At 38.0% G+C, this 12,409-nt stretch overlaps 1 protein-coding gene across 1 annotated transcript in view; it reads left to right on the top strand.

Annotated features, from left to right (window-relative positions):
• The window catches only part of LOC106130206 (cyclin-G-associated kinase), a 33,222-nt gene that overhangs the window by 12,554 nt on the left and 8,259 nt on the right, over window positions 1-12,409 (top strand). The window contains exons 6-13 of the mRNA XM_013328996.2: window positions 3,713-3,944; window positions 6,154-6,271; window positions 7,241-7,465; window positions 8,235-8,398; window positions 8,714-8,797; window positions 9,174-9,279; window positions 10,207-10,364; window positions 12,053-12,261. Of these exons, the coding sequence (XP_013184450.1) occupies window positions 3,713-3,944; window positions 6,154-6,271; window positions 7,241-7,465; window positions 8,235-8,398; window positions 8,714-8,797; window positions 9,174-9,279; window positions 10,207-10,364; window positions 12,053-12,261 (1,296 nt within the window). The remainder of the gene's footprint in view (window positions 1-3,712; window positions 3,945-6,153; window positions 6,272-7,240; window positions 7,466-8,234; window positions 8,399-8,713; window positions 8,798-9,173; window positions 9,280-10,206; window positions 10,365-12,052; window positions 12,262-12,409) is intronic.

The following is a 12,409-nucleotide window of genomic DNA, read 5'->3' as shown; positions in this document are numbered from 1 at the left end:
AATTTTTTTTTATACAAAATGGATACTAGATAATGTTTATAATTGCCTTGACAATACTAGAATTCCGCTCAAGAACCTCGTATTTAACTTTTATGACTTAGTGCTAGGTGCACACGAACAATAAATTTAAACATTGTTCATTTAGTGAAATATTATTAGATTTTTTTTTTCCTATTTTATACAGTCAGCAATACACGTTTAAGTACTGTAAAGTATCGGAAATAAATCTAATCAAATATTTATCAACAGTATTACATTTTAAGTGGGTTTCTAAGTAAACACACTCAAGTTTACACTCGCCAAGAGTTTATATTTGACATTCGCAATGTATTCGTACATTGATTTGCTCAAAAATAATGATTTATTATTATTATTTGAAATTAAATCTAAGTTTTAAAGATGATTCATGATAAAATGTTCGTGTCATTGATCGGACAGACAGACGAGTCAATTCGGACTGTTTGTCTTCATTTAGACTAATTGTTAACAATTCCAGCTCTTCAATTTAGTTCGTCTGTGCCTAGCACTATGGAAAATACGCCTAAGTATTATATTATGCCTTATTATGTAAACGTTGAACTTTAAACTCAAAAATTTATTAAATTATAATAACTGTATAAAAAAGTATTCAAACATTAAAAGTTGGGCAAGCGATTATTTTGTCCACGAATGTGAATAAATACAAATATGTAACGATTATATACTAAGTCCGCACAAATAACTTTAAATATTTTAAGGCTGGATTCAGTCTTTTTAATTCGAATCGTCGATGGCTTTTCATTTCCAATAAACGATACGGAAATCGCGCTGTTATTTAGCCTATGTGAATGCAGTAGTGATAAGAAAAACGTTTTTGATCATCAACATAAAAAAACGTGAAAATAAAATAAGAAATAGTTGAAAAAAAATGTGGCCGCACCTTGACTTCCTTGAAAATTCCACAGAACATATTCCTATCATAAAAAAAATTATTCAATTTTTTGACTGAATCTAACTATTATTATATATTTAATTATTATATATATTTGTGGCTTTTTCATTGTAAAACAAGACAATAATAGTGATGATTTTCAATCAAGCTAACACTCCATTTTATAAATCGTAACATTCCATTCCGCGATTCAAATTTAATGTTTTTTAGACTGTGTTTGACACTACGTTACTATTGTACTTAATAGTAATCAAGTATTTTTCAAAACCATTTATTTTTTGTTTAATAATGTATATGTACATGGGGGTTAACTAATTAAGTTAATAAAGGCATGCATTAATTGACCTTTCTTAAGCATTTCATTCGTTTCGCTGATAGCATTAAAATTTTAAGATATCAAGGAGTTCATTTCATATTGTGTTTATTAAAGTGCATTTTTATGATACCAAAATCATTGCAGTAAAAAAAATAATTAAAAAATTATTTTAGCTAAATCTCAATGTATGAATCTTTACAATTTTTTGATTAAGACTTTTTTTCCTGATGTTATTGAAAGAATATTTGGTTTTCATTTTTCTGTTTAATTTGTAAAAAAAAGTATAACTCTTGCAATTGGCTAAGTTTGCTAAGTATTATATTTTTTTTTCATGAAATATAATCGTATTCCAAGACGACATAGGAAGTTATTATTTAGCAAATTTCACATTACTTCTAATTAATTAATGTAAAATAAGCTAGCAAATTGAGTTCAGTTTGTTCGGAGTAGTCTTATCTCCTTCGCACTTATGCGTTATTCTTATCAGTCATTTAGCATTTTTTTTTCTTCATATTTTCTTTTATTCTTTCACTAAATTTCTTCAAAACGGCTCAGCACTAAAACATTTTTTTTATTACAAGACATAGCCCTAAGACTACACCGTCACGCGGATGATATAATATTATTTTCTGATAAAAACTGTTTTATTAATAATCCTAATAAATACAGAAAAACAATAATGGATCGTTTTTAGATGAGTTTTTCCTTCAGGTAAATATAAACAATAATTGTTAAGAAAAAGTGAACTTAGCCAATTATTTAATGTTAACAGTATAAGCATTCCATCGTTAAAGGTGTACGTACAAATACATGCGAATCAAAATTCGCATCGTAGTATTAATTAGTTACCATAGTGTTGTTTTAATATATTATTCATAGTTTATTAATAAAAATAAATATTACTTTGTTTTACATCATTTTGAAGTATCCGTTGGTTTTAGGAATAGACAGCTTTTTTATATAGCAACAAGTTCTTATGGTGCTTTTATTTTCTATTTTATATCTATAAGTTCCGAGTATACCTTTTTTTCCCAAAGGTTTTTTTTAGTAGTTATTTTATTTTAAAGATACTTATGGCTTCTAATTCGACTTATAAAATACAGGGTGAAATGGATATTGTCAATAACTTTTCTAAAAAAAAAAATAACTAGAAAAATATTCTCCCATTTAGTGTGCACACAAATGAAAATAATTTTAATTTCTTTTGTTACTCTTTCTAGGTGTAATTGGTTTTCCATTTAATCTAATACTATTTATATTAGTTTTAATGGCAGTATTTATTATATAGTTACCCAATTGATTTTTTCTTGTGATATATTAATAGTTTAAGGCCTATTTGGTTGTTTTTAACTTCAATATTGTTTGCGTTACGATTTGTTTTAATATCACAAATTTTGAAATCTAAATTAAAAGATATATATTTGTTTGTTATATAATTTATAGACGAGCAATATTTTTGTTACTATTAGAAATTTAAGACATCAACATGTAAGATATTTAAGAAATAAATAAATAGTGTGTAACTCATATCGTTGTTTTTATCATTAACTTACATGATAAAGAAACTGGTGGGGTATTTGCTAACCTTGAGAAGCTATATGTCTCATCTATTATTCTCTTACTCTAAGGTTTACTAAATTAGTCATTAGTTATATATCAAAGGCCACAGTTTATGAGTCATTATTAATTTAGTACATTTATTTTACATTGTGCTAACGTGCTTTGATTGGCGGGCAAAATATAAAATTTACTTTGGTAAATAAAATTATGAATGAAATGTATGTAGAGAATAACTCTGATGGACCAATATACGCATACTAATACAAGTTCAACATATTTTATGTAAAGCCTTGCCTAGGTATAAACTGGTCGAGAACTGAGCTCAAAGAAGAAAAAACTGTTTTGGCTGCAGAATAAAAAGAGTCAGAAAGAATGTTCTCTTAAAAGTGTAAGATTTAGACTAGAAAAGAAATAGTTTTTTCTCCACTTCAGATGTTCCGAGTAAATGTAAAATGATGACTGCTACAGAATTTATACAATAGAGATTACAAAGATCTGTAGCGAAGATCAACTTCTAAAAAATAACCAAGAAGAGCATGTTTAATCTACATAGAATATTAAAATTAGAATAGCCAGCATAGGTTTAACAGGTTTTTACTATGATGTAGGTAATTTCTTTTAAAGGGTTTCTCTATATATACCAAAGAAAGCCGGGGCGGACTTCTTTAATAAAATAATAATCAAATCCTCTCTGTGAAGTTATCTGCAAATTCTTTCGTAGCACTTATTTTTGGTGTTGTTTACAAAACAGTACTCATCCACAGCCGCTAATAAAATTAGCATTCTATAACTATTCCAAATTTGAATAATGAACATATGAGCAGACTGAAAAACAATGTACGTATCATCTTTTAGTCCTATATTTGAAATTTGCGCGGGAATCACATGTTTTTTTTCTTTTTCAGCGAGCAAAGATCCTGCATCTGCCAGCCAGGAAGTGCCGAACTCTCGGCCTCCGGAGCCAGCGCGGCCTCCCCCGCCGTCTCGCCCTCCTCCCGCGGCCCCTCACCCCTCGCAACACCCCCCCTCGGCTCATTCGAACTCGGGAGGATTGTTTTCGTCAATCAAAGGAGGCGCTGGTAGTTTCCTGAGAAATTTGAAGGACACGTCGTCGAAGGTTATGCAGACTGTCCAACAGTGAGTTCCTTGGACTTTTTAATATTAAAGTTTTTGGGAAGATAATTGTTATGATTGTATTACTCTCTAACTCTTCTATTTTCTGGGTTCTATTAGCGGAATATGAAAACAGTTACCTCTCTCATCATAGCGTAATTCGAAATAAATTCTCAGCTGTCAACTTCAGTATACAGGGTCCACTAAACACAAATACATACATATAATTACGTCTATATATAGTGGTGCGCAACTAAGTTCTCGCTGTTTTTCATTCAAAGCTGAATTTTATTCTACAAAAAAATATACATACAAACTATTCGAAATATTTTCCATCGCTTGCCACAACTTTTTCCCATCTTCCTGGCAAAGCACGAATACCTTCACGATAAAATTGTTCGTCTTTTGATTCTATCCACGAATCAAGCCATTTTTTGATTTCTTCATGTGAACGGAACTCCTGATTAGCGACACCATGTGCCATCGATCGAAACAAGTAATAATCTGAAGGCGCGATATCTGGGGAATATGGCGGGTGGGGTAGGACGTCCCATTTGAGCGTTTCCAAGTAGGTTTTAACAGGTTTGGCAACATGAGGCCGAGCGTTGTCATGGAGTAAAAAAACTTTTTCGTGCCTTTGCTGGTATTGTGGCCGTTTTTCGCGTAGTGTTCGACTCAATCGCATTAATGAGTTCGATATCGTTCCCCAGTAATAGTTTCACTTGGTTTCAACAATTCATAATAAATAACGCCTAACTGGTCCCACCAAATACACAGCATAACCTTCACAGCACTAGCGTGTATATTCGGCCGAGCCGATGACGTGGACGCATGACCAGGCAGTCCCCACGACTTCCTTTTCTTTGGATTGCTGTAGTGAATCCACTTTTCATCGCCCGTCACGATTCGGTAAAGAAAACCTTTCCTTTTCTGCCTCTGGAGCAGTTGTGCGAAATAACGACGCTCGACGTCCCTTGGCTTCAAATCATAAGGAACCCATGTTCCTTGCTTTTGAATCATTCCCAAGGTATGCAATCGCTTCGAAATGGCTTGGCGAGTTACTCCTAATGCTAAAGCAAACTCTTGTTGCGTTTGACATGCATCCTCGTCGAGCAGTTTCATCAATTCAGCGTCTTCAAAAGTTTTTGGCCTTCCTTCACGTGGACTGTCCTCAACATCAAAATCACCGTCTTTGAAGCGACGAAACCAGTCACGGCATGTTGTCTCACTTATAACTCCGTTCCTGTAAACTTTTTGCAGCTCTCGATGTGCTTCAGCTGCTGTTTTCTTTGAATGAAATAAGAAAACGAACACTTCCTGCAAAAGACCATTTTTCGGCACAAAATCGGACATGTTCATTCAAATAAAAGAATATGACGCCGCAATGGCATCACGATTTTGTTGAAGCCACTTGTTCACTGAATGTATAAGCTACCGCCATGACACTTTGCCGCGTAAAAATTGGCTTCACTTCACTTTTGGCGCCATCTATCGATAAACAGCGAGAACTTAGTTGCGCACCTAATACCTTGCGGGGTAGACAGAACCAACAGTCTTAAAAAGGCTGAAAGGCCACGTTCAGCTGTCCACTAAAGGCACCGTAGAAAAAGATTTGGCGTAGTCAGTCTGACACCAAAACTCTTTTGGAATTTCTGATGCATATTTATAAATGAATTTTGGGATTAGATCCTTTTACTTTCAGACATTTTAAGTCTATTTCTCTAGAATCTATTTCTAATCAATTTTCGTTACCATATTTTTTTTTATAAACAGCAACACAACGGAATTCTAACTTATCATCCTAAGGCATGCACAATTGCTTTAGCTAAGGATGTAATACACACAAGACATAATATTTAAGAAAAATTTTAGTAATAACAATAAGGCATGCGTGTAATTTTAATAATTATCCAAAAATTACTTTTCTATATTATAAATAAATAAATATATACGGGACAAATTACACAGATTGAGTTAGCCTCGAAGTAAGTTCGAGTCTTGTGTTACGAGATACTAACTCAACAATACTATGTTTTGTAACAAATACTTATGTAGATAAACATCCAAGACCCAGGCCAATCAGAAAAAGTTCTTTTCTCATCATGCCCTGGCCGGGATTCGAACCCGGGACCTCCGGTGTCACAGATGGGCGTACTACCGCTGCGCCACAGAGGCCGTCTTACGTATTAGTGCTGTGAAATTAGTGGAGATAATATTTTCACTTTGTTCACAGGTCGATAGCTAGAACTGATTTGGATATAAGTTATATAACTAGTCGCATCATTGTTATGCCGTACCCGTCTGAAGGTCTGGAGAGCGCGTATAAGACTAACCACATTGATGACGTTAGGGTAAGTTTGTACATACATATATATGGTCACGTCTATATCCCATGTGGGAAAAACAGAGCCAACAGTCTTGAAATGACTGATCGGCCACGTTCAGCTATTTGGCTTAATGATAGCATTGAGATTCAAATAGTGACAGGTTGCTGGTTGTTGAATCTCAATTATATCCTTAAGCTTTACAGCTGAACGTGGCCTGTCAGTCTTTCAAAACTGCTGGCTTTGTGTACGTGACGCGTGTAAAGGCACAGGTTCGAATCCCAACTCGGCCATGTACAAATGAATATTTTCAAAGATTAGTTTGAATACTAACCGATGCTCTTACGGTGAGGGAAAACATCGTGAGGAAACCTCCACATTCAGGCGACTGGATGTGTAACCATGATCGATTCAATACGGTTTAGGTTAACCTTCCGGAGTCGTTTCTTGTAAAAACCTGACTCACTCAATCCAGGAACTATGGTCAAAAGTATACCACGGGCTCCTCTCTTGATTTGTGAGGATGCAACCGTCACTAAAGCCAGGAGGAAGAATATCAAAATGGAGTGTCCGCGTGTGCTAAGATACACATACATACATACATACATATGATAACGTCTATATCCCTAGCGGGGTAGACAGAGCCACCAGTCTTGAAAAGACTGATAGGCCACGGTCAGCTGTTTGGCTTACTGATAGAATTGAGATTCAAATAGTGACAGGTTGCTAGCCCATCGCCTAAAAGTGGAATCCCAAGTTTATAAGCCTATCCCTTAGTCGCCGTTTACAACATTCGCGGGTAAGAGATGGAGTGGTCCTATTCTTTTTTGTATTGGTGCCGGGAACCACACGGATATATTTATGGGTATATGGGTATTTCTCCAGAAACTGGTCCACTTTCATGCGAAATCTGTCTGTCTGGAGTGGTCTTTTTTTGTATTAGTGCCGGGAACCACACGGCACTGCCAAGATACACGTATGTCTCTTTCCACCCAGGCATTCCTGGAGAGTCGTCACCCCGGCGGCAGGTACTGCGTGTACAACCTGTGCCGGGGCGCGCGCTCGCCGCTGGGGAGGCCCGGCGGCGAGGGCGCGGGCCGGGCGCTGTGGCCCACCGCCGCCCACCGGGCCCCACTGCTAGCACCGTTCTATTCATTACTGCAGAATATGTATCAATATCTGGGAAAGGACGATAAAGGAGCGCTAGTGTTGACTTGCCAGGTTTGTGGTTATACATATATTATAGCAGATATACAAGGAGAGTGTGGAGGGAAAGGTCGGAGTGGGAAGACCTAGATGAACGTGTCTTGATCAAATTAAGGACGTCCTGGTAAAGGGTCAGGTCAAAAGTACCCGAAACCGCCGAGCTTGTATGAAGAGAGTTATGAATGTGGATGAAGCGAAGGAAGTATGCAGAGATCGTGGCAAGTGGAAAGAGGTAGTCTCTGCCTACCCCTCCGGGAAAGAGGCGTGATTTTATGTATGTATGTATATATATGGTCACGTCTGTATCCCTTGCGGGGTAGACGGAGCCAACAGTCTTGATAAGGCGGAATGCTTGAAAAGGTTAAATGCGCGAAATATACTATATGCTTTGTAACACCTATAATTGTACTGCATTTATAGCAAATAAAGTATTTGTATTTGTATTAATGGCCACGCTCAGCTATTTGGCTTAATGATAGAATTGAGATTCAAATAATGACAGGTTGCTAGCCCATCGCCTAAAAAAGAATCCCAAGTTTGTAAGCCTATCAGAGTGGCTATCTTCTTAATATCTGGCAGAATTAAATTTGAAATACGTCATATAATATTTGCTTAAGCGATATTTTTAGATGAGTTTAATGTTCACGCCACTCTTTTTTTTTTCTAATTTTAAGATGTCACTGTCAAATTGTTTATGGTGCGTTATAATTTTTTACCCAAATGACGTTAGATATTTTTCCCTCCAATTTTTTTTTAAAGAATAATGTTTTTTTTTGTGTTCCAGGACGGCAAAGCAATGTCATGCGTGGTGCTGTGCGGCCTGCTGTTATACGCCAAACTGGTGACTGTTCCGGAAGACGCGCTACAAATATTTGCTGTCAAACGGTCACCCATCAACATCGCGCCCAGCCAACTGCGGTATCTCTATTACCTCAGTAATATCGTCAGGTCAGTTTCTCATTTTAATTTATATACATACATACATATAGTCACGTCTATATCCCTTGCAGGGTAGACAGGGCCAACAGTCCTGTAGAGACTGACAGGCCACGTTCAGCTGTTTGGCTTTATGATTGAATTGAGATTAATTTTCATTTCAGCATTTTCACCGGACATGCTGCAGTGTAGTTTGTTGGACCGTACAAACTAAAGTACGTTACATTAATGGCCTTAAAGAAGAACTTTAATATTCTTTTCTTTTCTTTGATTGTTTCTTAAAATATGCGCGGGAAGAGAAATTAAAAATTGATTTTTATATTTCAGACCTGAACCTGTTCTCCCACACTTCAGGCCGGTGACACTGGTTTCTCTAACGATACAACCTGTGCCGTTGTTCACGAAAGCGAGGTAAGTCAAATGGTGCCGTGTAGTTGCCGGCACAAATAGAAAAAGAGAATCCCGGACTACGCCTTCTATTTCCTATGGATGTCGTTAAAGGCGAGTAAGTGATTTTAGGGCTTATAAATTGTGATTCGTCTTTTAGGCGATGGATTAGCAACCTGTCACTATTTGAATCTCGATTATATCATTAAGCCAATATAGCTGAACGTGGCCTTTCAGTTTTTCTAGACTGTTGGCTCTGTCTACCCCGCAAGAGATATAGACGTTATTATATGAATGAATGAATCATTAAGTTAAACAGCTGAATGTGCCCTATCAGTCTTTACAAGACTCTGTCTACCCCGCAAGGGATAAAGACGTGATGATATGTAAATATTTTCAGAGACGGTTGCCGGCCATACATAGAGATATACAACGAAGATAGACTGTTGCTATCAACATTGCAAGACTACGATAGACTTCATGTGTATACAATGGCTGAAGGGAAAGTGAGTATTTTTTTTTGAGTTTATTAAATATTAGTATAATATACATACATATATAAATTGGGTATAATATAAGTGCCGTGTGGTTCCAGGCACCAATACAAAAAAGAATAGGACCACTCCATCTCTTTACCATGGATATCGTAAAAGGCGACATAGGGATAGGCTTACAAACCTGGGATTCTTTTTAGTCGATGGGCTAGCAACCTGTCACTATTTGAATCTTAATTCTATCATTAACCCAAATAGCTGAACGTGGCCATTCAGTCCTTTCAGGACTGTTGGCTCTGTCTACCCCGTTGGCTCTGTCTACCCCGCAAGGAATATAGACGTGACCATATGTATGTAATTACATAATTACATACATAAAATCACGCCTCTTTCGCGGAGGGGTGGGCAGAATAATAATAACAATAATAGTCACGTATTCATGATTATGGCAGGTGTCTTTTTTAAATCCATCCAAACGTCAACTCCATAACCCATATTACTTTCCCTTATTTTGTAAAAGCTCCACCTCCTGCCGAGACCTGTTCATGGACATATCATCTATTGATATGGCCGGGAACGGGTTTTGGCAGGAGAACAACATAACATCAACTTCTCCAAAGGGCCTCTACGTGTTGGATTTATATCCCCACGCAAGCCTCTCAAAAATCCGGGGTGTATAGACCCGTGAAATCTAAGAGGAATAACAATAATAATCCTACTACTATTATAAAGGCGAAAGTTTGTATGGATGTATGGATGTTTGTTACTCTTTCACGCAAAAACTACTGAACCGATTACCATGAAATTTGGTATGTAGGTAGCTGAAGACCCAGAATAATACATAGGCTACTTTTTATCCCAGAGTTCCCGCGGGATTGATAGGGTTTCCATGCGGACGAAGTCGCGGGCGGCCTCTAGTTACATAATAATTTTGCACAGGTGACGTTACCGCTAGACACGACGGTGACGGGAGACGTGTCGGTGTGCGCCTACCACGCGCGGCAGCAACTCGGCCGAGTGCACTCGGTGCCGATGCTCGCCCTCCACTTCCACACCGGCTTCCTGGCCCACTCCCAACACGCCATCAAGTTTAACAGGTGAGAATTTTTGATACATATGTATTTTCCGCACACATAATACGGTATCTTACACGTGGCCCTTCAAAAAAGAGATAGTGCAACCGGGGGGATAGGCAGAGACCATATATTTCCATCTGCCACTATCCCTGCATACCGTACTTCTTTCGTTTAAACCACATTCATAACTCTCTTTATGTGGGCCTGTCGGTTAACGGTATAATGACATGCAACTCGGCCGAGTGCACTCGGTGCCGATGCTCGCCCTCCACTTCCACACCGGCTTCCTGGCCCACTCCCAGCACGCCATCAAGTTTAACAGGTGAGAATTTTGATACATATGTATTTTCCGCACACATAAAAATTGTTCCGTCGCTTCTTCTACACATGCGCATTGGAAGCGGTAGTCGTTATAATTAGATTTAAGATGATGAGAGGTTGATGTGACGTCAATAAGTGATACCTTGTATCCAATTTTGAAAATAAATCTATTCTAATACGGTAACTTACACGTGGCCCTTCAAAAAAGAGAAAGTGCTACCGGAGGGGTAGACAGAGATCACATATTTCCATTTTTCCATACTTCTTTCGTTTAAACCACATTCATAACTCTCTTTATGTGAGCCTGTCGGTTAACGGTATAATGACATGCAACTCGGCCGAGTGCACTCGGTGCTAATGCTCGCCCTCCACTTCCACACCGGATTCCTGGCCCACTCCCAACACGCCATCAAGTTTAACAGGTAACAATTTTGATACATATGTATTTTCCGCACACATAATACGGTATCTTACACGTTCAAAAATGAGAAAGTGCAACCGGCGGGGTGGGCAGAGACCACATATTTCCATTTTTCCATACTTCTTTCGTTTAAACCACATTCATAACTCTCGTTATGTGAGCCCGTCAGTTAAAGGTAGTATGACATACCCAATCATACATATGACACAAGAAACTCAACACATACACTTAAAGCTCACCCAAGCCCAGGTTTTGACCTGGGCTGGCATACCTACCTTATACCCCCCTCCTCTCCTGGCTTTAGTCCTGGTTGCATCCTCACCACTCTGGAGAAGAGCCCGGGGTAAGGCTCTTCTTGACCATGGATTCTGGATTGGGTGAGTCAGGTTTTGTACACGACTGCCATCCGACCTCCGTTAACCTTTGTAGGTAAACCTAACCCGTATTGGATCATGGTCACACATCCAGTTTGCCTAAATTTGCAGGTTTTCCTCACGATGTTTTCCCTCACCGTAACAGCGGTTAGTTATCAAACTAAAGTAAACATAACTTCGAAAATAGAAATCGGTACATGGCCGCGGTGGGATTCGAACCGGTGACTTTAGTTGCAACCGTGTTTTGACAAGGCACCTTACCGATTCGGCCACCGACGCTCCAAACTCAAGCGCGAAATAAGTCCAACACTTAATGACACTTAACGGCCTCTGTGGCGCAGCGGTAGTACGCTTGTCTGTGACACCGGAGGGTCCCGGGTTCGAATCCCGGCCAGGGCATGATGAGAAAAGAACTTTATCTGATTGGCCTGGGTCTTGGATGTTTATCTATATAAGTATTTATTATTAAATATAGTATCGTTGAGTTAGTATCTCGTAACACAAGTCTCGAACTTACTTCGAGGCCAACTCAATCTGTGTCATTTGTCCCATATATATATATATATATATATAATGATTACACACATTCACAGATCTGAAATCGACGGTATAGACGAATCATCACCGGTGAACGACCACTTCTCAAACAACACGAACGCGGTGATAAGCCTAGTGGTGCAGAATGGTGAACGCAGGAAGCCAAGAAGCGATTTGTGGGAGGAAGACCATTCGTTCCCGATACGGACGCCTGATGTACTGTTCTCTACTACGCTGGAGAGGGACGAGACTATTGATAATTTTGGTAAGTCTTCTTATCCATGATAATGGAGAGGAGAGATATGTATTTATGTATGTTTGTAACGAATAAACTTTTAAATGACTGAACCGATTTTGTTGAAATTTATAAATAGAATAGACTTTTAGGAATAACATTTTTCTAGAAATTCTCA

The sequence above is a fragment of the Amyelois transitella genome, chromosome 7, assembly GCF_032362555.1.
Source record: "Amyelois transitella isolate CPQ chromosome 7, ilAmyTran1.1, whole genome shotgun sequence".
NCBI lineage: Eukaryota > Metazoa > Arthropoda > Insecta > Lepidoptera > Pyralidae > Amyelois > Amyelois transitella.
Note: the sequence above shows the minus strand (reverse complement) of the source record. Positions and strands in the feature narration are given on the sequence as shown.